The 27,679-nt window shown below is 40.4% G+C and overlaps 1 protein-coding gene across 1 annotated transcript in view; it reads left to right on the top strand.

Moving 5' to 3' along the window:
* The window catches only part of LOC105388836 (RNA/RNP complex-1-interacting phosphatase homolog), a 66,297-nt gene extending 38,942 nt beyond the window's left edge, over window positions 1–27,355 (top strand). The window contains exons 6-9 of the mRNA XM_048629371.1: window positions 14,448–14,488; window positions 25,376–25,483; window positions 25,979–26,767; window positions 27,243–27,355. Of these exons, the coding sequence (XP_048485328.1) occupies window positions 14,448–14,488; window positions 25,376–25,483; window positions 25,979–26,262 (433 nt within the window). The 3' untranslated portion in view covers window positions 26,263–26,767; window positions 27,243–27,355. The remainder of the gene's footprint in view (window positions 1–14,447; window positions 14,489–25,375; window positions 25,484–25,978; window positions 26,768–27,242) is intronic.
* The last annotated feature ends 324 nt before the right edge of the window (window positions 27,356–27,679 follow it).

Below are 27,679 nucleotides of genomic sequence, written 5' to 3'. Positions count from 1 at the left end.
ATACTCTGATATTGCTTTAAAGAAAAAAGTACGTCGTTTAAATCATTTATAAAGCAATCGATTTTTTTGTAGGATGGTGATCGATAGATAGATATTACGGCCAGATTTAGGGTGTTAAATTTAATAGTCAAACAGTTTGCTTCGTCAAATTTAGGTTCACTGATCTCACAGGATAAGCCATCTCTAACATAAACGACAACACCATCATTTTGATCTGTGACTAGTTTGTGCGTTTGGCGAGATAGGTTCCTATTTATGTGGGTTTTTGCTTTACTTTAATACGTCATAAATAAATAGTACTAGTATAGTACTCTTGTGTAAAGATCAGAAACATTATGAAGTGTCCTAGCAAGAGTTCACTTACCTTATTAAAGAACTAAATTCGCCTCTTAAGTTTATTTATTAAAGTTGATAAACTTTGGACAATACCTGAGTTCAACAACTTTTCTCATAAGTTTACATTAAGAAGTTTCGTATGCTGAAGTTAATCAACCAACCCGTTAACACTCCCTTTTCCCTTAGTACAATAACCTTAAGTATTTATACTACTAAGTCTAAATTAAAGTGTAGGTATATTAATTAAGTGCCTGTGATTTTAACTGAAAGTGTACGACCTGACATTTGAGGTGAATGAAAATGAAAACCCACCCAGAGGCTCCATTGATCCGAACTAGCAGCAACATTATTTTCGATCATCATCACCACCCATCACGTCTCCACTGCTGGGTTACGATTCTTGTGATATTTAGGGAAATAATATACGAGTTTGCTGTTCACCATTCTTCTATTCGGTCATAGACAACGTAAACATATAAACAAACTTCTATATCAAAAAGGTCCAAACACCACATTCCTCCCCTACTATTTACAAAACAATATAAGCAACTTAAAAATCAATACATCCTTACACATTAATCCAACTAAAGTAATAAATCATTAACAAAACAAAATCAAATAATTATTTACATAAAATATTTCCTTCTTATTATACTTTACTTATATCTAGGATTCGGATTCCTAGTGGAACGTAGGTACTGGCCGACCACTGTCACCCACTGGTGGCTGAGGAGCAACCTCGCCTCTACTCTCCTCCCCCTCTATAGAAGTGCCAGCAGTAACATCGGTGCAGTCATAGTATGGCACATCATCATCATCTTCCACAATACCCTTATATTTCAGGAGGTGATCAACATGCTTTCTAACTTTCACATCTAAATCTCCTATGTACACTATATACATCATGGCACCTATCTTTTCTTCAACCTTGCCCAGTTTCCATTCAGTCCTATTACCATTATTAAAAAAACATTTAGCCAAAACATAGTCACCGATACAAAAGTTGGCTCGCCTATGGCCACCGTACTGTCTACATTGAGAGTCTTGCTGAGCAGAAACATTTCTCTGAGCTTCAGCCGACAGCGACACTGTAGCCGGCGCATCCTGCGGAGCTGGCGGCGGTGGTGAGCCTCGCAACAGATCGAAACGACCGCGCAACGTGCGACCGAACATTAACTGCGCAGGAGAAAAACCTGTCGTCAAATGAACCGAGTTCCTGTAGTCAAATAAATATCTATTTACACCACTCTGACAAGCTGTTTGACTATCTCCCGGTTTTAGTATCACCTTCAAAGCCCTTTTTACCGTCTGAACGCTATTTTCTGCCTGGCCATTTGATGCCGGATGGTACGGTGCGCTGGTGATGTGGCTTATACCATTGTGCCCACAAAAACGCTCAAACTCGGCTGACACAAAATTGGGCCCATTATCACTCACCAGGGTCTCCACCAATCCAAATCTGCTAAAAAGCTCTTCTAATTTTTCCAACACACTTTTAGTGTCCGTTTTGCTCATCACATAGCATTCTACCCATTTTGTATGTGCATCTACAGCAACTAGGAACTGCTTGTCGTGCAGTGAAAACATATCAATGTGCATGCGCTGCCACGGCCGCTCCGGGTATGTCCAGACAGCGAGCGGCGCGCGCGGCGGCGCGGGCCTCAGCGCGGCGCACGCGGAGCACGAGCCGACTGTCTCCTCGATGTGCCGGTCGATGCCGGGCCACCACATACGTGCTCTAGCCTCTGTTTTACTTTTCACTACACCAAAATGAGAGCTATGCAGTTCATCTAGTAACTGTTTACGAAATTTATTAGGTATAACCAATTTATGGCCCCTAATAATGCAATCGTTCTCTCGAGACAGTTCTAATCTACACCTATAGTAAGGCCTCAAATCATCATCATTACATTTGGCAGGCCATCCATTCCTAATACAGTTCGACACTTTAATCAAAACTGGGTCTCGGCTGGTTTCAATTTTTACATCGGCTATTGTGATCGGTTTCAATAAAGAATCCGACATAAAATGTATATACAGTCCCGTTTCATTATTTTCGGAATTATCATATTTGTAGCTACCTATTGCTCGAGAGAGAAAATCAGCAACATTATCCTGGCTTCTAACGTACTCTATCTCGAAATTGTAAGCCGTCAAGAACAATGCATACCGCTGCAACCTGTTCGCCGCTAATTCCGGTACGCCCTTTTTGTTACCGAATATGGTGATCAACGGTTTGTGATCAGTCCTCAGAACAAACGGCTCTCCACGTCCATAAAGGTAATGGTGAAACTTTTTCACTGCGAACACTATGGCTGTTGCTTCTTTCTGAATCTGAGCATAGTTACACTCCGCTTTAGAAAGCGAACGCGAGGCGTAAGCAACGACCCTCTCCGTGCCGTCCGGCTGCCGCTGCGCCAACACTGCGCCCAGCCCGTGCGGACTCGCGTCTGACGTCACTATGGTCGGTAATTCGGGGTTGTAATGAGCAAGAACTTGATCCGATGCTAATTCAGTTTTAATCCTTTGAAATGCATCTTCTTGTTCATTCCCCCATACCCATTTGACCCCTTTTTGTAACAGCGCGTGCAACGGACTCAGAACACTTGAAGTGTTCGGCACAAAGCAACGGTAATAGTTCACCATACCTAGGAATGACTTCAATTCACTCTCATTCCTGGGACTTTTAGAGCTTAAAATGGCTTCTACCTTTTTCGGAGACTTGTGTAAGCCATGTCTGTCAATCAAGAATCCCAAATACTCTACAGACTCTTTGAATAACTCACATTTGTCCTGCTTCAAACGCAACCCTGCCTGTTCTAGTCTTTTCATCACTTCCTCCAGTCTTTTAAGGTGAATGTTCTTGTTTTCACCAAGTTACCAGAATGTCGTCTAAGAAGATGCAAACACCTTCAATATCACCTAAAAGAGTCTCCATCGTCCTTTGGAAGATGAACGGGGCATTGCTTAAACCAAACACCAATCTGTTGAAACAAAACAACCCTTTATGTGTGTTAATGCACGTCAAATACTTTGAATCATCTAGAACCAGTTGGTTATACGCTCGAGACAAATCAAGTTTCGAAAATTCTTGACCACCGTGCAACTTTGCAAATAAGTCCTCAATGCGAGGAATAGGATAATTATCCATGCAAACCATTTTATTCAGCGTTACCGAATAGTCAGCACACAGGCGTATATTTCCATCGGGCCGCAACACCGGCACAATAGGAGTAGCGATCTCGGAATGCTCAACCTTTTCCAGAATCCCTAACTCCACGAGGCGATTCAGCTCCTCTTCGACCTTTGCCTTCAAGGCAAGAGGAACGGGCCGCGGCTTGAAATACTTAAACTGTGAACCTTCTTTAATCTTAATTTCTATTTTATGCTTATTGAACGTACCTAATTCGTCCCTAAACAATTTCTCATATTTCTCCTTTAAGTAAGTTTCATAGTCACCCCTTTGAATGTTAAGGCAGTTCTCAGAACATAACTTCAAATTGAATGCGCCAATAAAATCCTGCCCTAGTAACACTGGTTGTCTTTCATCTGTGTCAATGACGTACATGCCAATCGTTTTGACAGAATTGTCAAATGATATTGGCAGATGTAAACAGCCCATCGGTGTTATTTTGGTGCCGTTGTAACAATTCAGTATCATATGACACGGCTTCAATTTATATTTATGTTTGAAATGCTTATCATACATCCCTTTAGGTAACACAGAAACAGCGCTTCCACTATCTACTTCGCACGAAATCTGTTCACTCGCTATCGCTACGATCTGTCGCATAGGCTCACCATTATAAGTTTTGATGTGAAACAATTCGCAATATTTACCGTCTACAATGTCGCTGTCGCTGTCCTCCGGATGTAGGAAATTGTTCCGCCTAGACTTGCACATTCTTCTGAGATGGCCCTTCTTATTGCAATTCTGACACATCAAATTACTAAATCTACACTGGTCCGTCGTGTGGTTCCGGTAGCCGCACACCTTACACCTGCCTGCTCGTGTCTGCGCGGCGGGTGACGGTGCGGCCGCCGGCGTGGCACGGCCCGCGCCGCTGCCCGCTCGCATCTCGAGCAGTTGCGGCGGCTCTCCGGCGCCTCGCGCGCCGCGCAGCGCCTGCCGCGCGCACCGCACGCCCTGCGCCAGCTCCAGTGCCTTGTTCATAGTGAGCGTCTCCACACTCTCCGCGAACAGTCGCTCCTTCTCCTTCGCGTCCTCCAGTCCGAGGACGAATCGGTCGCGCAGCGCCGTGTCGAGCTCCGTTCCGAACCCGCAGTACTGCGCCGCCCTCCGCACTCGAGCCGCCCACTCGGCCAGTCCCTCTCCCGCCCGCTGCTCCGCCTTGTAGAAAGTGCACCTTTCTGCGAAGCTGCACCTCTTTGGCTCCAGGTGCAGGTCTAGCAATGCTACAAGCGCCTTGTACTCCACATTGTCTAGTAAGGTCGGGAAGGCCAAGTCTTTTACGACCCGGTATGTGTCATCAACCAGCGCCGTCAGCAGCAAGGCTCTCCTTTTAAGGCCTGCTGCATCGTTTTCTTCGGTAATGTCGTTTGCTATGCAGAACTGTACAAACCGGTCTTTGAAAATTTGCCATTCTTGACAGCCGTGGTCGAAATTTAGGTTACCACCGAATATACATGTGCTAGAACTCATAATGTATACCTTCCGCTCTTGCTGTGTGTATTAATTTACTATTTACACTTCGCGTGGGGTCTTATTCGTCGCCAATGTGATATTTAGGGAAATAATATACGAGTTTGCTGTTCACCATTCTTCTATTCGGTCATAGACAACCTAAACATATAAACAAACTTCTATATCAAAAAGGTCCAAACACCACAATTCTCCTTCCAATTACGGAAGGGTTTTTAGGCCTAGTTTATTTTCGATATCCCTTAATCACAGGTACATTCTGTCGCTCGACTCTGCTTAAGCTGTCCTTCATAATATGTGTTTTCGGAACTTACATGGGAATCATCTCTCCACTAAATAGGGGTGCTTTTCCACCGGAGATGCATTATGATATGATACATATAGGTACCGCTGCGTTGTTATAGAGAACCAATCATATTCATAGGTCCACATAGCACTGGTGGGAACGGATTTCTTTCACATCATCGCAACATAGCTGCATATTTGAACATCTCTCGTTCGAACATGTTCGTTAACGACGTCGATAAACTCGTTTAATGCGCCAATCATAGCACTGTATTTATGGCGAATCGCGATATAGTGATGTCTGCATCGATAACAAGCCCGTGTAGCGGCAGCTGATAGAAAATCACCTATAGTACGTAGCGTATTGTCACCGCACCTTCGACCAGACAATTCTCTCTCTCAATACGTTAAATAAACAGCCAACTCATAAAGGCCAGACTGCCGGGACGACCTGACAAAAATATCTTCGCTCAATGGAAAGGCTTAGACATCGTAAATTAGGACAATGGCGTTCGGTGGCCGTATTTATGTGTTTGTTATCACGCCCGTCGCGTCTTCTGTCTCGCTCTGATTTACACTGACCGCTCGCTGGACAAACAGTTCGACAACTATTCGAGTTATGGCGAAAACAAACGGGTAACAGTCTTTATTTGCGTCTGTGCGTTTCAGCTGAAAATGAGGGGTATGAGTTTAGAATGTTGTCTGTTAGTTTGTGACCGCTTAGCTCGTGACGGGTGGACTGATTGAATAGCATTTTTTTAGAGGCGTGTTGTTAGACTTTCTAAAGTCTTCTAACGTATGAATATAAATTTCAGCCGCCCGAGGTCTCTTTTATGATCGTCGTCGAGGAGTTGGAATTTCAGTGACTTAACTTTTACTTGCGTACTGTGTTACTGAATAGTTAGCTGAAGTAAGATCATTATATTTATTTTGGATTTTTCAAGAGTTACCGCCCTCGCGGTAAATAAGAGATTAAGCCCCACCTCAATAATTGCGTAACACAAAATCCAATATTTCAACAGCGCCAGTTAAATTGTATCTAATTTCAAAATTAGCCCACATACACGGCCCATCTACTTAATAATACGAATCATACGAAATTTGTATGATATGCTCTTGTAATATTGCTTGTAATGCCTCTATTACTGTGACGTAGCGGCATTAGCTCTAATTGGTGCTCCAAATATCGTCGATAAACGGTGGAGTTCTTTCATTATTGGAGGCTCCGTGTAATCAGGCTTCGACGGACCACACAGGCCTGTGCTATTGAGACGTTACCTACAATGGGTACTTATTATTTTTATAAGCATTCATTTTCATAGTACCATTTATGAATTTTAATCGTGAAATAATAATACGGCACTATAAATTGCTTGCTCCATGAACGCAAAAATTGCGAATTTCGCTCCACTACCGTACATTTGCGTTCATTATCCGTTGTCATAACACTCTGCGTGTTGTTGTGGTCTGGGGGGTTACTCTATACTGACGAAAAACGAACGAACGAGAGCTGTCGCGCAATCGGCACGTTTAATACAACGAGATAGAGTCGTGGCTCACGCAGCAGCGCCCCAAAACTTATGTTTTTCGTTATATAGAGTAATCCTCATGTACCTGTCAGCGTGTATCGGAGAAGGCTTTCGAAATGTGATCAACACTTGCACCTTAATTAAAGCGGCTATTCGCCGGAGTAGGTGCGTGATTTGATAAGAACACGGGCTTGCGCTAATGCATAATTATAATCCAGATTTAGTACGCGGTACATAATTATTAAGCGGCGGAGTTTGAGAGTCGTACAGTTAGGTAGACAAGGGTTTAGGTTTTCATTTTGGTTTTCAGTGTTTGTATTTGCTAATCTAGTTACTTTAATTTTAATTTAGTTGTTTTGAAACTTATTTCATTAAGGATGAGCATAATAAGAGTTTAAAGAACTCCAAGCATGATCAAGTCTGCTAGCAGCAAGCTACAGGATAGGATTGGCCACTTTTAATAAATAAAAATATTAAAATAGAGGAGCGTATAAAATTTGGAAATATTAATTATAACAATAACTTTATTATTTAACATTACGAATACAACAGTACGTCGAAGACCCCTTGTCACTAGGCTTTTTTTCGTGATATGTTTGAATAATCAATACGAGTACATTACATTACTACATCATTTCACAAGAGACAATTTCTGAGTTAAATATTTCACCCTGACTTATGTGACAATTCTGCAATCGACATGGACGCTGACAGTGAATATGGCTGAATTTAGTTTATTTATTTGTAACGGTAATAAGAATTAATTATAATCTTGTACTTTGCGTGATATTTTGTTAAACGGTCGATCGTTGATGATGATGAGTGACGAATATCGTTACCAAACAAAATGATTACACAAGTAATTTTATCAGTAATCCTACATACAAGTGAGTCAGTTAATTAATATATCCCATCAACAGCACAATTTCTAAGAGATGAGGATGCGGCCTCACTTGACACATTTATGACTCATGGATGATAATCCGAATTACACAAAAAAAAACAATGAAAATGTGTCATTGGCGCCAAGTTCTGATGCGGCCAATTAATTAGCACATCCCACTCGGCTCGAGATGAACAATGGACCATATATGGGGTTTCTGAATTGAGTCAGAAGTTGGGCCACTTCATATTTTTGGGCGAAAAATCAATAAAACGGCGTCAATATTGACACTCCAATATAGAAGGAAATGAATTAGCCTGAGAATTATGTCGACTGTATGACGGGTCTCGTCAAACGTTACATAGTTAAATGGTTATCTTGCTTGTAACTTGTAATCCATAAAGTATAATATGTACAACATAATAATAAGGTAGATCCTAGGGTTCGGATTTAACGAATCCGTATCTATTCGTGACTTATGTTTTAATCTTTTGCTATATGTACTACTTTGACTCTTCCTCAGAAATAATTATACCTTATTTCTATGTGTTTAACGTATATTAGAGAATCAAGCGTTGGGTAACTGCAGCTATCGGGACTTCAGGTATTAAGGTCATTTAAAAACTATTCGTCTTCGAAGGGATCAACAAATGTTTTTCCATATATCCATGATCCATCATGTCAATTATGATGTCCCAAATAACTACATCCATAATGATGCGAAAATGTTTCGTGTATCTTGTTTTCTCGTGGTTCATCTCCTACAGCATAAAAACACTAACAACCTGCATTTCCTGAAACTAGAGCAGACACATTATTCTAATCAGCAATTGTAATTTTGAACTGCGGTGAATCATACGCATCACGTATAATTGAGATGCTTTTTATGATCTCTGCGGTTGGACGTTCTGTGATGTTGTCTGACTCACGGTGTGGGAATAAGCTCAACGAGACAAGATTATGTTTCTAAATATAAATACATCGAATCGATTGCTCTGTGTGTTTACAGGATGTTACAAATTTGTAAATAGGCAACAAGTTTAAAACTGATTTTGGAACACACGAGTATCGACTCTTTACGTCAGTCAAAAAGTTGAAATTCGTATAACACAACGTTAAGGTATTTTGAAGTGTCAAAAAGCTCTGTGAATTCGGAGAGTGTTTAGCGAATTTCCAAAAATCGTAAGACAAAGTTTCAGTATGACCCCTTGAATCATCTTTTCGACTTACTATACCACTTTTGGAACACTCTGTCAATATTCAATGTTTATGACCTCTGAAAATAGCAATTCGAAACTTTGTTCTATTATATTGCTAGTGTGAATACTCTGAAGGATCTAAATGTATAGGTTATCTCGGTTCCCGTGTTTTGGTAAACACTCGCTTAATGTTTCATTTCCTATGGTGTCCTTCTTTGGCGCATTTTTTATGTCGCTGATTTCTTCCGTTCAGACAAATAATGACTTGCTTTATGTTTCCGATTGCTGTTACTTTGTGTTTTTCCTTAAGCGCTTACGAGTATTCTGGTGTTTTACTTGGCTCGCTACTGAAAACAGAGGCTTATAATACCTGTAATAAATACGTTTACCTAATTAGATAGATAGATAAAGTGATCCACTTGTAACGAATTTACTGAATTCATTGAGTTTCTTGGCCAATATTGTTTATTTGGTCTAGCTTCGAATAAAACTTCACATTCTGTTCTTTGAAAAGAATCCTTGTATCGATTTCAGTGATGAAACTTTCTATGAAGCTATAATAAATCGCTTATGTAGCACATGATTGTACCTAGCCACTGAAGCTTAGAGGGTTACTTCAGATTAAAAAACAAACAAACGAAAAATCTGTCATGCAATCGGCACATTTAATGCAACGTGATCGAGTCGTGTTTAGCGCAGCAGCGGCCGCAAACTTCTTTTTTGCGTAAGCTAAAGCGACCCCCCAGACTCTAGGGAAACTTTTCAGACATGTTCGTAGCATTTCCTCAGATAAAACTTGCTACTTTAATAAATTCTGTACAATTCGTAACTGTGAAAAGATTTCGTCGGTATCTGTCTTGTCCATATTTATGGAATGCTGTGGCCGTTTGTGCTTCGAGTGTAAAGATAGTTATTACACTTGTTGGTATTTGTCGTACCTAAGTTTTTTTTAATATATCACCACGCTACTCAAAGAAAAACTAAAAAAATGCGGAACGCTTTTGATTGAAATTTTGCAACAGATAAACTAAACTATTCACAGAGGAGTTTCTACAACCTAAACGAAAACAAATGTTGAACTTTATTGAAAGAGCTACCGTACATGATGTTGATCGGTTAGTGAATGTTAAGTTATTGTTTAGGATTAACTTTAAAGGTTTCAGTTTTACTAAGATCAACGACACCTTTTATGTATTATTAATAGGTATTTTCCCTCAAAACTTGTGGAAGTTATTCAAAACGACGAGTTGAGTGACCCCCTTCAGATTGCAATCCGTTTACTTACACCTTGGTTATTGCCGCTTACATAGCTACCTGTAGATAGATATATCTTATTGTACGAAATAACGAATGGTGCTTCGTTTCTTACACCACTGGGACTAAACATCCACTTATTGAGTACAGCTATGCAACCCTGCCTGCCCCGCAAGAGGGTAAATTAGTAAAAGCCGTAATTAGTGTATTCGTATCTTACTATGAAACTTCCATCGAAAGGTGGTCCGAACCTAGTGTAATAGACGTGTGAACTCCCAAAGCAATTTGTAAGTGCTGCGGAACGGGCCCAGTCGGTGTGACTCCGCGATGAGAGATGGATGATGGCCGCAGGGCTTCATTAGCACCGTCACGGGTGTAATGGCTACCGGTTACTGCGGGATAGTAACTAGGGTTAGTGTAGCTAAGTGCCGTTTCGATACTAACTGATTGGTCGAAGTGGGTATTAAAAAGTTGTCGGCTTTATTATGTTTATAACAAGAGGTAGGAGGTAAAAACTTTGACCTACCTAATTAGAAACATGTCATGCTGTTCAAGCATCACTGGGACGACTCTCTTCAGTGTTCTACAAAAAACTTAGTAGGTAAATAGACATGGAACAGTTTGATGATCTCAAATAAAAAGACACTCCAAGATTGTTTACCTTTTATGCCATGGTATCATACAAGAATATGAGCAGTTTGATAAAGAGTTTACCAGACTCGATGACAACCCGCAACCCTGCATGCGCAGGCGCAGCCGCCGGCGACCAATGGCGGCGATGCATCACGCGCTTATTACTTCCCGAAGGCACTCCGCCGCCGCCCGCCGGACCGTTCGCACGTAAACACCGCTCGCGAAAATAACCATATTTATCCATCAGATGTTACTTATGACATAAGTGCGGACTTTATTAATGTTGTCTTTCATAAATACCGTTTTTATCTTCAGTTCAAATTAAGTATGTCGTCCTATAAATAATAGTTGGTATCGGAAAATCTTTAGATCTCCGAAAGTAGTTACAATAAATATTTCGATCACGTCTGACCTGGGATGTGTAACAATCCACGTCCCAACAACTTGACCCCGGCGACACAGGACATCCTGGACTGCATGGGAACCTCTCGCCCTTATCTGGACTTGTATCAAGATGTCGTCTATTATCTCTGTTTCGGGCACTTTGGGCGCTTGTTGATGTACCGAGTGTGGCGACATGTCCGCGGCTCTACCATGATGGATGCGTGCCGGCTCCGTATGTGAGGTCCACTTGTACCCACGGCCCTGTGAAAGCAACTAGTAACGCCGCCCTATAAAATAAATAAAGATTTTAAAGAACAGGAAATCACGAATCTATAAAATCCCCAGCCTCATTACCCTCGGAGCCGATGATGAAAAAGAGGCTTTTTCGGTTGCAGCAATCATTAAAGATCATAAAATTCTTAATACGCTTAAAGATAAGGATCTTTTCAAAAATCAATTTGTTCCTGAATGTAAAAGTCTTGGTCCGCGCGCTACAATGACCGTAATTGCAGCGCGGCGCGGGAACGACATAAATTTGAAGCAAGCGGCGGACCGCGGTGGCACTTGAAAAATACTCGGATTAGACGCAGGAGCGATCCCCGGACAGATAACGCCGCCTCATATAAATTATCATACACGACCAACAAGCGGCTAATATTAAATAAGAAAACATGTAATTCACGATGAAAACGATCGGCGCTGAGGCGGGGCAATAAAGTACACAATTTTGACAGACTCTAAATAATGAGCGCGCACTAGCCCAGGAAATACCTGGAAGCACTTGTAATGGCATTCTTTTTGTATGATTTGTGGCGCTGCCACGCCACATTTGTAACGCAACTGCTTTCCGAATCGATTGCGTATAATCTCGATTATTAGTTTTTTATTTGGATAATTTAATTTTTACAATCATTATAAAGGTAGGTACGTATTAATCGATGGACATTTCCGTGACAAACAACAATAATGTCTTGGTCATAGAAGAGAAAGCCACGATGATGTTATATATCCTCGTTAACGAAATTAGCTATAAAATGTAGAAATTGATCTGTCAGAAGCTATTAACTAGATAAATCTTATTAGCGGTGAACACAAACACATAAACGTTTAATCCCGTACTATTTCATTAAACCACAGAGAGGAAATCACGGGAGTCTTAAAAATATCGGAGGAGAGAATATTAGGAGTCAGAATGTAGTTATTGGTTTGAAAGTAATAAACATACTGAATGATGATAATATCGGAAAGTTGTTCGTCACGCCACGCATCGCAGAAGGGGTCCCTACAGACACGTCGTTAAAAGCTATATCTATTAAACTGACTAAGCTACACTCTCAATGATCACTTTAGTTTATTACCGCATCCATATTGCGTTAATTTTAATGAGAACTTTGAAAATTTTAATTTATTAAAATATCCTTGTCCCTTAAGATTTTCCTTACGAACGTTAAACCTGAGTTCTGAGAAGCAATTGCGATCAAGCAGTGGTCATGCTTATTTTAGTTGTGTCATCACTAGAGATGTTTGCAAGCTCTCATTAATTTGCAAACAGAAAGCCTGACCGTATTGTGTCCATATACTGACGCTCCTGATAAAGTTCAGTCTTTTCATGCTCAGTTGTTGTGTTTATATATTGATTGTATATTTTAGGCAGTCTGGTTTATATATGCATTCTGCCCTGTAGCTCCTGCAGGTTGACTAGTAGAAGATGTTGTTAGTATTGAGTCCACCTGATTGTATGAACTGTGCAATAAATGTATAAATAAATAAATTAGTTGACTAATCAATGTGATTTTGAAAAACCTTCGCAAAATTGTTATTTATGCGATATCGGGGAAGACCCACACAAAATTGCAAAGGTAACGAAAGACGTAAGCAGACGCCTTGATATAGAGGTATTCCTTGAATGTGTTGTGAATCGTGACTTCATGCATGGTTAAAATATTGACACTGCCCCGCGCGCCGCACGCCACGCGTCGCTTCCACTAACAAACTCAAATAGGGCAATGAGGATTTCCTCAGAAGTACATTATGATCTTAGCGATCTCCTAGTAAGAATGCTAATGACATGTTACTGGAATCCAAAGCAAACATCTGAATTAACCTCAATGAACTAGTTAATATTGGCGGATATGACAACCCAATGCGAAAAGTCGGCAATACTGGTGAAGCATTAAAATCTAATAAATATTTACGAAGCTCAGAGCTCTTATCAAATTGTAATAATAAAGCGTTTGTCTATGAGGCATCAGGTTGGTCTTGAATAATTTAAGGCGGGTAGCGGTGTGAAGAGCTCATTTGCAACGTTTAAGATGCTAATGTTGGCAATAGACTGAATCATAAACATGCAGCCCGCAACTGGTTGACTGCCGAGCGGGCCAAGCGAAGGGGTGTTTACTAATAATTATGTCATTTATCAAGCGGCACTTGTCGAAGTCTCACATTTTTACATTAGAATGCTTAATCAAAGCAACAACAAACAAAAGTTCTTGTTTTACTACGATTTAGCCTTTTACTGTTAATGAAATTTTCATCATAGAAACAGGAAACTTTTTAACAATCTTTTGGCTCGTAATGTAGGTAAGGGGAGCTTTTTTCTTGCGGCAAGGTACGAACAAGCTCATTCGTTAGACCACCCCTCCGAGTTATTTCACGAAATATGCCAATAACGCGGCTCGGCCCCCTAACAACAAATATTAAAAGGCATTTGTTATGATGAAAACAAACATATTTCACGAAATTGGCAGGAATGTAGGCTCTGTCGGCGGAATCACCTTGTGGCCAGCCCCCGCTCCGGCCGAGGTGTAAAAAAATCGATTAAAGTTAGGCGACACGCTGCGATCGACACATGATAATAATTCATTTTCGACCTGGCAGGCGCCGTAGATTTTAGGTTTCTCAAAATTAAATTAAACATTTTATGATTGTTTCATTGTGAACAAGTGTTGGGTTACCTTATATTTGTGTTTATGGACGCAGAGATTTATTCCTGAGGAGCAGGGAAGTTGTAAAAATTTACTACTTCTGCCGCCTTATTTGGTGTTTGTTAATTTCGCGTGGGCTTTTATTTGCGCTACTATAATGTGTTTAATGTGACACTGCAATGGCACGTGCACACCTCAACATATTTCATTCCATTTATTCCCTTATTTATCTTTAAACATTTGCGATCCGATAACGTGAGATACGGATTTGACCCAATTTCATTCACAATAATTCACAATTACCCCAATAACGGTGAAGACTGATTTATCACTGAGTGACGGATTCCTTATTCGCAGGTTCATGGACGCAGTGGATGAGTTCCTGGGCGTTCGCAGCGGTGAGTCTAATTTCTGTTTGCACTAAATGTTAGCGGAGTTGATTGCCTGCGTGAGGCGGATATATGGCTCTTGCGGTTTGCTCGCCACTAAAGGTTAGGAAAGTCCCACCGACCCACCGGCTTTCACACTGTATCGCAAACAAATTTCTTTGTGCCGCAAACAAATGCCATAATATCAAACTTGTTTTCGGTGCGTGCGATTAGCGGCCGTCTGAAGATTACAAGATTGGATTTGTGAAAACATCACCTCGGACTTTGATGCTTCCGATACTGTCGCCGGCAAAAGCGCTAGCGAATTATTTTATTCCGTCTACAGCACTTGAAGCCTACGTCCATGTTTTCATATAGTCGTAGTTGTGTCAATATTTATGTCCTTAGCGTATTCCGGCTCACGACTTGTCGCATAACAGTTTGCGACGGGCATTGAGGCTTCACAAGCGATGTGCACGGCGGAGGAAGTCAAGCACATTCTCGATGAATTGTACATGTATGTGGGTTAAGTTCTTCGAACGTTTGTCGAGTCGAGTGCGGAGCGGGGGCGGGCTAGGTGTTCGTAAGCATTGCCTAATTGTGTCCTATTACTGTACATTGTACAAGCTATAGAGAGTGGTGCTGAGTGAGATTCTTTATTCACTAATCGCTCTTTCACCTTTTGTGCTTCCTCTTTGTCGGGAATAAGCAAGTGCGACATTGAAGACATGATTATAAATTATTTATACCTATATTATATTATTATAATTAAACATTCAATGTTAAGGGTCTGCAATAGGGAATCGAGGGTTGGCATTGTCATAGAATTATGTAGTAAATGATGCTCTACAGCCTTGAAAAAAATCACACAGGTAGTTGAAGAGTCTATAGCTAGGTGCTGAATCATTCGAATTTAAGTAAATGATTATGGATAACTGTAAATTAATTTCAGAATATCAAGAAAAACCAGTCAATCACACTCCCGTATTGTAACAACTGTGTCGTAATTATAAAGAATTTTCATATGATTTTTATCATATTATAAAGTTAAAGGCTTGGACTAGGCGCTAAATACCTTGTTTTTTAATAAACACACACTTATTTTGTGTAAATTAATCCCAAACTTGAGCAATTTCTTCCCCTCAAATCTTCATACAAAAATCTATGGCGGCTTTCTGTGTTATAAAATCATAAACACAAGTGACGTTTGACTCAGTTGGCCGCTGGCCTCCAAAGAAGGGTCACGTCGGTTTAGGCAGCACTGACAGCTCGCGATCTTATCGTGTACAGATACAAAATCACTGCACATTGGTTGTCATTGCACTTTTTCAACTTTTATGACACCAACATAATTTGATTTGAAATTGAGGAAGCATAATTCTTCCAGTATATTCAATACATTAAATTAAATTAGATAGTGTGCAATATTCTCGTGATATTACAGTCTCGTAAAGGTCTGATGAGGAGCAGGAATATAGCGAATGGATCTAAGTGATGACAATACGCACGAACATTAGGTTAGGGATCAAAAATACAGTCTCTTGGTGCTGGTTGAGGTATGGTCTCGTGAGGATCTGATGAGGGCAGTAACACGGTGGTGGCTCAATTTTATTTCAAAGATGTTAATAGCTAAAAGCATCGAGTTTGGGCTATTAAGTATGTTTTTCAGAGAGAGAGAAAGAGATTTTGTTTTTCCTCTGGATGTGTTAGGTTTACTGGGTTTACTAAGTTCATTCTGTTAATGGCATCAAGTTGTTATGTGTTCATAAGTAATAATTATTTATTAACAAAATGCGACACTATGTATTTACTTTGCTTTGTCGTCGGGGTTCAGTTGGCTGGAGGATGCCCGAAACTTATTATCTACACTTTAATACTTTTAGTTACCTTTCTACAAGTAAATATACCACATTTGTTTGAGAAAGCTAATCGGGTTCCGAGTATAGAGTAAAGTGGCACCCCTATTAATTTCTACTCTTTCCTGGTGCCTACCAGTGTAAGTAAGAATTATACTTACTTACCCTAAAATCACCCAAAATGTACTTGAACATAATTATCAATAAAGTTGGCGAGTAAAAGTTTATCGACCCACTGTGCAAACTTACATGTGTGCGTGTCACTGCGTGTGCTGTGTGAAGAGCATTGAAAACCCAAAATTGGCGCGGCACGTCACCCTGTACGGGCCCTTAATGTTAAGTAATACTATCAGTTAATATCGCATGGAAGAGAAAGTTTTTAGAAGTTCAATATAACATTTATGAAAATGAATGCGTCAAAAATGACTTTAATATTCTTTCGGTAACCCGATACAGTGATAAAGCGGCAGATATATTGAACGAAACCGATAGTTATTCAATAAAGTGTTCAAAGTTCGTTGCCCCCCGATTTGCAGCGGCGGCTGGTTACGTCAAAACGTCACTGCAGTCGTAATAGGCCTTATCGGCGGGGCTGGACACAACACACGATTTCAATTAAAGACCGCTCCGATTTTAACGAGGAATGTGCCACAATGCCAGCCTGTCGCGACCCTTCAGCGCCGATAGAAGCACTGGACCCCCGCGCGCCGCACGGGTCAGCGTACACTGGTCCCGAATAGTCCGAATCAAGTCGATTCGATTATCGGCAGCCACACTTTTAATTACACTGACACAAATCGTACTTATCGACGAACTTCTCACGGTGACTGTACCCGATATTCGTAATGTCCGTTCATTAAATCGGAGCTCTAATTACGAATGGGCGCCCGTGTTTGTCTTGTGCACCGAAATTGACCAGCTTGATTACTTTTATTAGATTACGTGGGCAGTTTCAATTAATTGTGTATAACTGTCGGTGTTCCCTCGGTTTAATGGCCGCGCGAGTTGGCATCTACTGTTTTTTTATATCATCAACTCGCGTGCCCATGTAAAGTACATGTAAAGTACGGTCAGATGCAAACGAATTGAAACTAAAAAATATAGTTAAATATTGTCCCCTGGCTGATTAGCATAAGAAGGTACCGACTAGACAGTCGCCATTAAAGTAGATGCTTTGATTTCGGGACAATAAAGCCTATGTTGGAAGTGCGGAATGAGGCAAAAGGGGATGTGACCTATGACGCATGATACCCAAGATTGCTATCTCTTTCATCCCGTGCGCCAATTTTACCTGTCATAGCTATGTCCTTCAAGTTTTTGTTGCAAAAACCGGTTTAAAGGGTTAAAACGTCATTGTTTTAGTGACGTCGTTTTAGTGTTACTCCTAATGCGAAGCAGAGATGTACAGTGCATTACTTACAGTCTACAGTACAGTGCAAAAATATTAAAATGTGGCAGTTTTTACTGATGTTGATGTATTGTGGGGGTAAGTCTATAATAAATTAACTGATTTTATTAGTACCTAAGTAATTATTAGCCAAATGCTTTTTTTAGTTGCCTTAATTTCATATATTTTGTTTTAAATAATTTAGTTTGATAGTAAGTGCAATGTTTCTCTCACATATTGTGATATTATTGTTTATTTTTATTTGCTTTGTTATACAGGGTGTTGCAAAAAGGGTATACTAAGCCGAAACTAGCATGTGCAGCATGGTATATCTAAGCCCGAAACTGAAATCAGAATTTCAAAATTCGCGAAAAAATATATTTATTTTCCATAGAAACTTAGTTGGTCACGTGACTTTTTACTATGGAGAATGAATATATTTTTTCGCGAATTTTGAAATTCTGATTTCAGTTTCGGGCTTAGATATACCATGCTGCTCATGTAGGTTTCGGCTTAGTATACCCTTTTTGCAACACCCTGTATAAGATTATAAAAATATTAGTGAATTTATGTTGATAAGTAATAAGCCAATTTTTTGTTGTTTATTATTATTAGAATATTATATCTTAAATTATACATCTCCGAAAGGATATTGTGTTTTATTTTAAGGTAAAGTCCTATAAAATACCCTCTACATTTTAAGTAGTTACCTTAAGCATAAATAGCATAATAAATTATAACTTTTGTGGCTGACTCTACATATTTTCACAGTCGAGCGAGTTGACGACAAAAAAAGTAGGTAAATACGGGAGGGGCAACTCGCGCGCGGCGCGCGAGTCTAAGGCGCGCGACTTGACGAAGGACTCAGCGTGACGAGCGGAGTCGTCCACACGTCGTGGTCATTCAAATTATGTTGTCATTATTGATGGTACTACGACTGCTGTGTAATTTGGAGAGATAAATAGATCACAATGGCAACGGAACATTAATATTTATTGCACAAATAACATAAGTGCAATTTTGCAAAAAGTACCCATAGAAAAAACTCAATTGTTAAAGTTGCCCATTCCCACCGATAGATGTCGCGGACGGAACCACTTCTACATCGCGGTATGGTTGTGTTTCTGGACGACATACATATACAGTTTGTACCACACTGTCTTTGGTTTCCGATAATCACGATGTTTTTAAACTTCACTTTGTATTTTTGAGATGGTTTTAGCCACTGCTAGAAGCAGTGGTCCTAGCCATGACATGATTTAAAATTTAATAATATTTGCCTTCATGTTGCATGCATGTGTTACGAGAGAGAATTTTAGTGTATTATCCTTAATTTTAATTTTATTCCTAATAAAAAAATCTGAGAGTTGAAAAGGTTCAGTAGATTTATAAATGCGCTGGTACTGTCGGTAACAACATAGTCAATGCATAACCTTACCGTGCTATTATTAATTAAGATATCTTAGTTTATACATACTAACAAGAACCTTCTAAGTTAAATGGCTGAAACTGACATAAAGAATAACTGAATCATGGAACTTTATTTCCCTAATCCAATAATTTCATCCGTAAATGTCGGGTGGAGAAATAAAATATTTGCAGAGGAAGCGACAATAAAAAACATTGTGACACGTACAAATGAAGCCAAAAACACTAAGGACAGCCAGGGGGTTACTCTATATGACAAAAAACTAAGTTACGGAGCGCTACTGCTGCGCGAGGAACGACTCTATGTTGTTGTATTAAACGTGCCGATTGCACAACAGCTCTCGTTCGTATTTCATGAGTATAGAGTAACCCTCCAGAGACGTGCAAATACGGGACGCTTAGATGTGTAATGCGAATATATTCATATTTCACACCGAACGCAGATACCATCGCGAGATACTCACGCTGATTTACTTATACACTACTTTGACACATGAATCTCATCCTTGTTACATAGTGGGTAGAGTTGTAAGGCTCTGTAGAGTTTTAGAAGGCTTTACCCCGTAGTTCGCGAGGAATTTTGTTCAGCATCGCTCTGTAGCTACTGTTTATGTTGGGTGGTCTCGATTGAGCCGTTTCAGTTTTACCGCCGCCGCCGCCGGCTTACACTTTAATGTACAGAGGCAATACCACTTGTTGTTGTTGTGCAATAAAATAGTTTTATTTACATTGTGAATAACATTGATATTTGCATGTTTGGCTGTTTTTTTAGGGTTTTGTAAAACACAGGAATACACGAGGAACACAATCAGATTATTAATTTTACAGTGACTTAACTACAAACGGGTGAGTCACTATCGTCCATAGCCCGCAATCGATCACTGCTGGGTATAGCGCTTTCTCATACAATCACTACCTCTCATACTGTATCAAAGTATGTGTGTATATCCATAAGAATGTATCCTTTCGCGTACCTTTAATTCTAGATCACAACAAACTCCAAACTTCCCAAACTTTGGTATCGTCGTTGAAATTATTGCGCTGACGTCACAGAAAATATTTTTGCTCGCAAAGTTTGCAAGTTTGTTGATACCGGAGCCAGATATATAGCCGTTTCGAGGACTGTTCACTTCTAGGAACAAACTAATAAGATAGCACCAGACAAAGTTGCACTCTTGCAGCGTTCGATGTGTTCGTGACAAATGACCAAATACTTTGTCCGCTTTCCGCTTTTAATACATAATGTAGGACTTGGTCTAATGTAACTCCATTGCGGGACAGGCAGAGGTGCATTTCTATACCCAATTTTTTATCGCCGATGGAAAAGAGGGGTGTTATCAGCTTTACGTGTCTGTTTATCTGAGTATTTGTGTGTGTGTGTATTTGTCTGTAGTACCGTAGCTCCCAAACGGCTGAACCTGAAGGATATTACTGTGTGTGTTCGTGTAAATGTAAAAGTCCATCTATTCCCATCTGTAATTCTATTGTTACTTTACTGTAAAATTGGGCGATTGGTTTGTGTGATTCATTCTTTTGAACATCCCTCGTGTAAATATCTGTTTGAACCAGTAAATCAATGGGTGTAACACTTGAAGTTGTTCGGGTGAATTGAGTTTAGTGCACGCATTCTGAATGAGAACATTTCACTCCCAAGTCACGTAGCTCGGAGTTAATTTGTTCAGTCAATTTGTCATGATAATATTGTTGTTAATGTTATATTGTCTGATCAATTATTGGTATGTTCGGTAACATTTAAAATAATAATCTGTATTAATTCAATATTAGTTATACGATCTGGCTTAGCATAATACGTAGCTTTAAACTATTTGTCTTACTCCCTGGAAAAATCCTTTTCACCTTTGAATAAAAACTTTTTACTGTTACTGGTAATATTAATCATGTAACACATCACACATCTACCATGCAAGATATGTGATAATTGATAACTCACTCAGCATTTACAAATCTATCAAATTGTAGGTTACCTTTTGTCAAAAATATAACGAAAATAGCAGTTAAGGCCCGCGGTGCCAGATCCCAGACGCCTGTGAAGCTATCGTCTCACAACGGCGTGCGGTAAAATCCTAATAAGCCGATTACGATGCAAAGAGGCCGCGTGGGCGACGCGTCGGTATCGAGCACTCGAATCGCTCAACAATGACTCGATCCGAACGACAATGACTCGATTCGATCGACGACAATCGATCCGCGATGCGTGCGACAACTCACTCGGTGCAGTCACCAAATGTGCAACCGATGCTGGTGATAGGAAAGGTGTAGAAGTGGCTTATTTGGAATTTGGTCATTCATGAGATCTTGTGATTCGGTATATAAAAATTCGTATATGTTATATCAGATATATGCAACCTTGTGATTGGTATATAAAAAATCATTTATGTTATATGCAACAGCTACAAGCGCTACTGATGCAATCAGAAACGCGCAATTTCATTAGCCAATGTGAGTGAGTTTATACAAAAGGATCGACCAAGTTAAGTAGTTAACCGTATTGGCAACGATGGTGTTTTTAACGATAGTTCTCCGCGGACGGTCGTTGTGAAGATGTTGTCGTAAACTTGTTAACTGGCGCGTGCGAAATGCAGATTGATCATTAAATAGAGTTTAGTGCGCCATTGTGGCAGCCCCGTTGAGCGCTTGATGTCGGTGCGAGATTCTTGATGGTCCCGTTTTGAATATTTTGCACACTTAAACGTCAGTTTGTTTTGTGTATGCTAGGATGCTTTTCATTATCGTCATCTTGATAGTTATTGGTGGGACTTTGATTCGAGATCTGATTTTGCACATGTTTATGCAATAATAAATTATTCACTCGTGTCAACTCTAAAGAAATACGAGGTCTGTGGGCGGCTCTACTATTACGCAATAATGAGATACATACGGTATACCGTAATATCATCGGTGTATGTTCGTTTATCAATATTATAATTATGTAACGCCCTCTTTGATACCTTTTGTCTGTTTGTCCATAGTGGCCCGTCCGGTTGCCTCTATTTATTTTTCAATCAAGTTTATTATCATTATTGGAAGTTATGTTGTTGAGGTAACTTTCTATGCTAACTAAGTGTATGTCACACTGATGCAGTGAAGGCTTCAATGTCACTATTGTGCAGTGAATAGTGCGTTATACAATGTTGTAAAAGTTTTGTGACGAATCATGTGCGTGGGTGTATTAGGTATACAGGTAGACTAGGCTCCGTAGGGATATTAAGAGATCATAAATCATTAATTAAGTATCATTCACTTGACTGGGATCCACCTAAGGCCGGAAGGACTCTTACCTCACTACTACTGCACCCGCTACACCTTGCGCTACCTGCAAGATCAGACATTCGGGATTAAAATAAAATTAATCTTACATACATTGCATTCGAATTGAAGAATATGCATTAAAAGATTTACACTGAAAAAGATTATTTTTATATACCAAAGAAATATGTACCTAAGTACAAAAAAACATCATAATGTTTTTGTACTACAAGATTAAGAAGACGTGAACCAAACCAGTGACCTATGCAACGGAGATACATCGCCGCCATTTGCATATTTTCCCACGAAAAGTCACATGTCCACGAGCGTGCTTTATTTGTTTCTGTAATTGAAAGCGTATATTAATAAGACGGCGGCGAAAGCCCTCGCTGATGGATCGCCGCAAATGAAGATGTTTTTGTCGGTTTGTTTGTAAGAGAGTCAACTCGGAATGGATTTGCATGCATAATGCCGCCCCATTATGAAGTGCCGGCTCTCTGGGAATTTTTGCATAGACCTTGCGCTTTTTATTTCGCATTCCTTGTAATGTTTAACAAGCGTAATTGCTTTAGCATTAATGAGTTGGGGTTTTGCGGATAGTGTTTTTTATGTGGTCTTAAAGAGTAAGTCGTGACGGGACATAAGGGCACTCCTGAATGAGCTGACAGTTTGCCTCTTTTTTCCTCGAGTACGAAATAACTAAGTGCCGGTGACTAGTCTACTATCAGAAGGGTTTCGAGACTTGACCGAGTATCACTCCATGATAAAAAGCCAGGATTTATAACCAGTGGTATTATATAGAGCGTGTCCTTGAAAACACAGATAAGAAAAGCTCAATAGGCTCCGTTAACAATTAATTGTTGTCAACGAAAGAAGAACCAAAAATCACGAGAATGCCAATTCTACGTCCAACAGTGGAATGCAAGACACAAAAAATTAAAGAGAAAGACAGAAACACATAGCGATGTTGGATTGGGTGGCTACAGGGTGTCTCTGCGGTGGCTCAAAGGTGCTTCCTGCAGCCGCTTCCTCCGGCACCCGGCCGCTTCCTGAACTCCTGGTACCTTTGTACGGTAGACACCCACTTCAACACCGTTTCAAGAAGTTAAAACAGAAAAATAATCACATAGCCCGTAAATTGAAATTTCAGGATCCATGCGTTTTCGGAGGTTATTGCCATAATTTCCATGAATATTTCCTGATCATTCAGTATAATGTATAATGACTCCGCTCACATCAAACCGGAGCCGGTCGCCGTTGGTGAGGCAACAATCGAAGTTGTGCAAGAATATGTCTACCTCGGGCAGACTATTCGGCTAGGCAGAAGCAACTTCGACAAGGAGGCTGCAAGGCGCATCCAACTGGGTTGGGCTGCATTCGGGAAACTTTGTCACATATTCTCCTCGGCCATTCCTCAGAGCCGAAAGACAAAAGTCAGTGCGTCCTGCCAGTGATGACGTATGGTGCAGAGACGTGGACACTGACGGTAGGACTGGTCCACCGATTTAAAGTCGCTCAGCGTGCTATGGAGAGAGCTATGCTTGGGGTTTCTCTGATCAGAAATGGGGTTATCCGTCAGAGGACTAAGGTTACCGACATAGCTGTCAAAATATGCAAGCTGAAGTGGCAGTGGGCTGGTCATATCTGCCGAAGAACCGATAACCGTTGGGGTAGACGAGTTCTCGGGTGGAGACAAGGAACAGGCAAACGCAGCGTGGGACGCCCTCCTGCCCGCTGGACTGACGACCTTAGGCGGGTGGCGGGTAGTGGTTGGATGAGGAAGGCCGAGGACCGAGTGTTGTCGCGCTCCTTGGGAGAGGCCTATGTCCATCAGTGGATGATTATTGGCTGATGATGATGATAATGACTCCATAAGTACCCACTCCACAAGTAGGTACGAGTATATAACTAAAGAATAAAAAAATACTTTTCGCTATTCTAGTAGCCACATTTCAGGTTTCAGTCGAGTAGGTCAGCACCCCTAGGGGAGGGGGATGTCAACGACCCACTGTTTACGTCGCGGTGCGATTTTGAAGACGCACACACACATACATTACTATAGTAGGATATGGATATAGGTACATGTGGTTATCGTTTATTTTTCTGCGGATCGCTTTCGTGGTTATCGATCCGTGTCGCTTTCTTGTATTAAATGACACGGGCTGGGGGTTCACAATGTTTACACTACTAAGGTTTTTGATTTTATCGGTTAGGTTGTGATGCTCAATATGCGTTGGTGTTATTCCGACATAGTTTAACAATCTGCCGTGTTTTAATAAACACGGCATTGTTAAACTATGCCGAGTGATTATTTATTAGTTCAATTTTAATTTCTGTATATCTAATCCTATGACTTATGTACTCGTAAAGCTCGCCTGAAGAAATTGTCCGATTTAAAAATCTTATTTGTCAAATCACATCTGCACTATGGGATGATTCAAGCTCAATTTTGGCGATAAGCGTTGATCAGACAATAATCTCTGAGATATAGGTCTCTTCTCAGTAGCGTCACACTCACGACACTCTGTTCTCAGCCACCCTGATCTAATCATGCACTAACGTCTAAGGCCTAATTTGGTCAGACAACGGATAGGGTCTTCATCCCTTTAGCGTGTTGGTGACAAACACAATAACTACAACAGGGTTTGGCACTATGGTCAATCAGATAGTTTATGGCTCTTTGACTGCCTAGGGTGATGTACATACATACATAAATAGATACTTAAAGTGCAGTTACCGTACCGTACCATAACCGACACATTAGCAATTATTAACAATGCATAAATAAAGAGCGTCACTCGCCTGTCAAACATCTGTCAGATCCATACAAGTTACATCAGATTTTACAAGCGAGAGACGATGCTTATGGATTGTTCATTGGTGGTGGCTACCCAACAGTTGACGCGTCACTCGGGGAGTCTCTTTCATGCACCCCATCTGCTTATAAGATATGTCTCCTAACTGTTCATTTTGTTCCAGATCTGATCGTGGGCGTGCACTGCACCCACGGGCTGAACCGCACCGGCTACATGGTGTGCCGCTACCTGCGCGACCGCGTGAACATTCCCGCCAAGGATGCTATTGAACGTAAGCACGAGCATGTGGTACCTATAGTATGGCCGTTGACAGAATGCGTTTTTGACATTTGAAATCCCATAGATATTTGATGACTGCAAATGAAAACCAATTCTACTTACAAGACATAAGCAAACGTCAAAAAGGCATTCTCTCATTGACCAAAGTATAACAGTGGTGAAGTCTTCATCATGAGCGAAGATTATTTGGTATACTGATGGGTTCTTCCAAAAGAGTGACATAAGACAGGTTTTGATTCCCTTTTAAAATCACTACTGGCTACGTGTCCTAGGAAGTATATCCACTAGCGACGTGCTATGTTGCACTGATGTGAAGGAAATCCGTCTTTTTAGCTACGCACTATGGTGCATATATTCAGTAGCTAGGTACCCTGAAAGCTGGCATTTGCGCCTGTTCCATTGACGAAGACTACTTCTATAATAAGGCAGCAAGGCGCCTAGGATAGGGTAGTGACGCTCCAAAACTGAAACCATAACCTTGTTACAGGATTCGAGAAGGCCCGCGGCTACCACATAGAGCGTAAGAACTACTTAGCCGACCTCCTCGGCGAGCCGCCCCACTCCCCCGACAAGGGTAGGCACACGGAGGTGCAGCCAGTACAGCAACCCTCCAGGAGGGGTAGGCAACAGAGCGAGCAGGACTCCTTCAGCACAGAGTTCGCCAACTTCCGCCCCAGGAACGGGCTCAGTGGCCACCACAGCAGGCAGGCTCGGAGCGATACGGCGAGTCGGTTGCAGAATTACAACTACGATTATAAGTATGACTACTAATCGTAGGTACTGATCAGGGTTGTACATTGGTTGTACTTTACGGGCGGTTTACATTATTCCAGATGTTTTGTTTTCCAGGCCACACTGCCAGTTAGTAGTAGCGAGCATTAGTCGGTAGCTCGCAGCCGAATTATAATATATGAAGTCGTGAAACAAAGTTCTCTCGCCTGGCTCGCTCGCTTCGCTAAAGGTGAGTATAGACTACAACATTTACTTGTAACAGAACAACGAGCCGCTCTCTGATATGTTCTAGTGTATCATCCTTTTACGAACTTTTTATTATGCTTTTGCCTGTATTGTGCCATTCGTAAGAACGTTACATTACAAAGAAATGCTCGACAAAATGTTGTAGTCTATACTCACATTAACTGGAGGTGTCGCTTGACCTGAATTAGGAATACTGTGAACGGTTCAATAAATATACTTTATAATGATGTCTGTGAGAAAAATTGGTGTTGTCTAATCAATGTTGATTACTGTTGTTTAATTAATGGTTGTATTACATGTAACACCTAAACATACAAATACATTCGCGAATAAGCAGACTCACACATGCCCACGCAAGCTTACACACTACATACACCCACACACAACACAAAATACACACACTCACACTCACACATACGCGCACACACACACTCACACACACACACACACACACCAACCAAACTAACTACACATGCAAATAAATACACGCACTAGTAAACATAGATACGCATAGCACTTTAACTTGACTATGTATACCTTTAGTTACCTTTATCAATAATTAAATTTCTTTTCTTTTCTTTTCTTAAGATTATGCTATGTATGCCATTCGGCCATTCTTAGTTATTAAGTAACCTATTATTATGGAAGAGCGGTATCTCCAAACACAGGCCTTCTAGCTTAAATGGGGATACCGCACGCACTTGTCAAAATTAGGCTAAGTGTTATGTAAATAAACATTTTTGATTTTTTTTGATTTTTGATTTTGATTACAGTGAGTAAACCTAATAAAATCTTTCTTTTGCATAAACTTGTAGAAACAAAAAGTTGTTTAGTATCTTCCGCCAATGTTGTTTAATATATTTTGCCTTCTATCGAAACCGAGGAAAATATGTAATGCCTATGTGTGTTTGATATAAAGGCCTAAATTTCCTTTTCATGGGTAGCCAAATGTTGTTACATAATTTACACTTTGTAATTAAATAATTTATTTACTTATACGAACATTTAACTTGAATATTTTATTGTTTTATTTTCAAAACAAAGTATGTGTATATGTGCATGTAAAATGCAGTAGGTAGTTATCTAAATAGATAAAATGTACATAAAACTATGTATAAAAGAAGGGTAGAAACAATTGCAGAAAAACAAACCTTTTTATACTATCAATTTTGCGATTTAATAAATGGACTCTATTTCACTCATTTATATT

This window comes from Plutella xylostella, chromosome 23 (assembly GCF_932276165.1).
Source record: "Plutella xylostella chromosome 23, ilPluXylo3.1, whole genome shotgun sequence".
NCBI classification, from domain to species: Eukaryota; Metazoa; Arthropoda; class Insecta; order Lepidoptera; family Plutellidae; genus Plutella; species Plutella xylostella.
The sequence above is the reverse complement of the archived record's forward strand: the minus strand, read 5'-3'. Positions and strand labels throughout refer to the sequence as shown.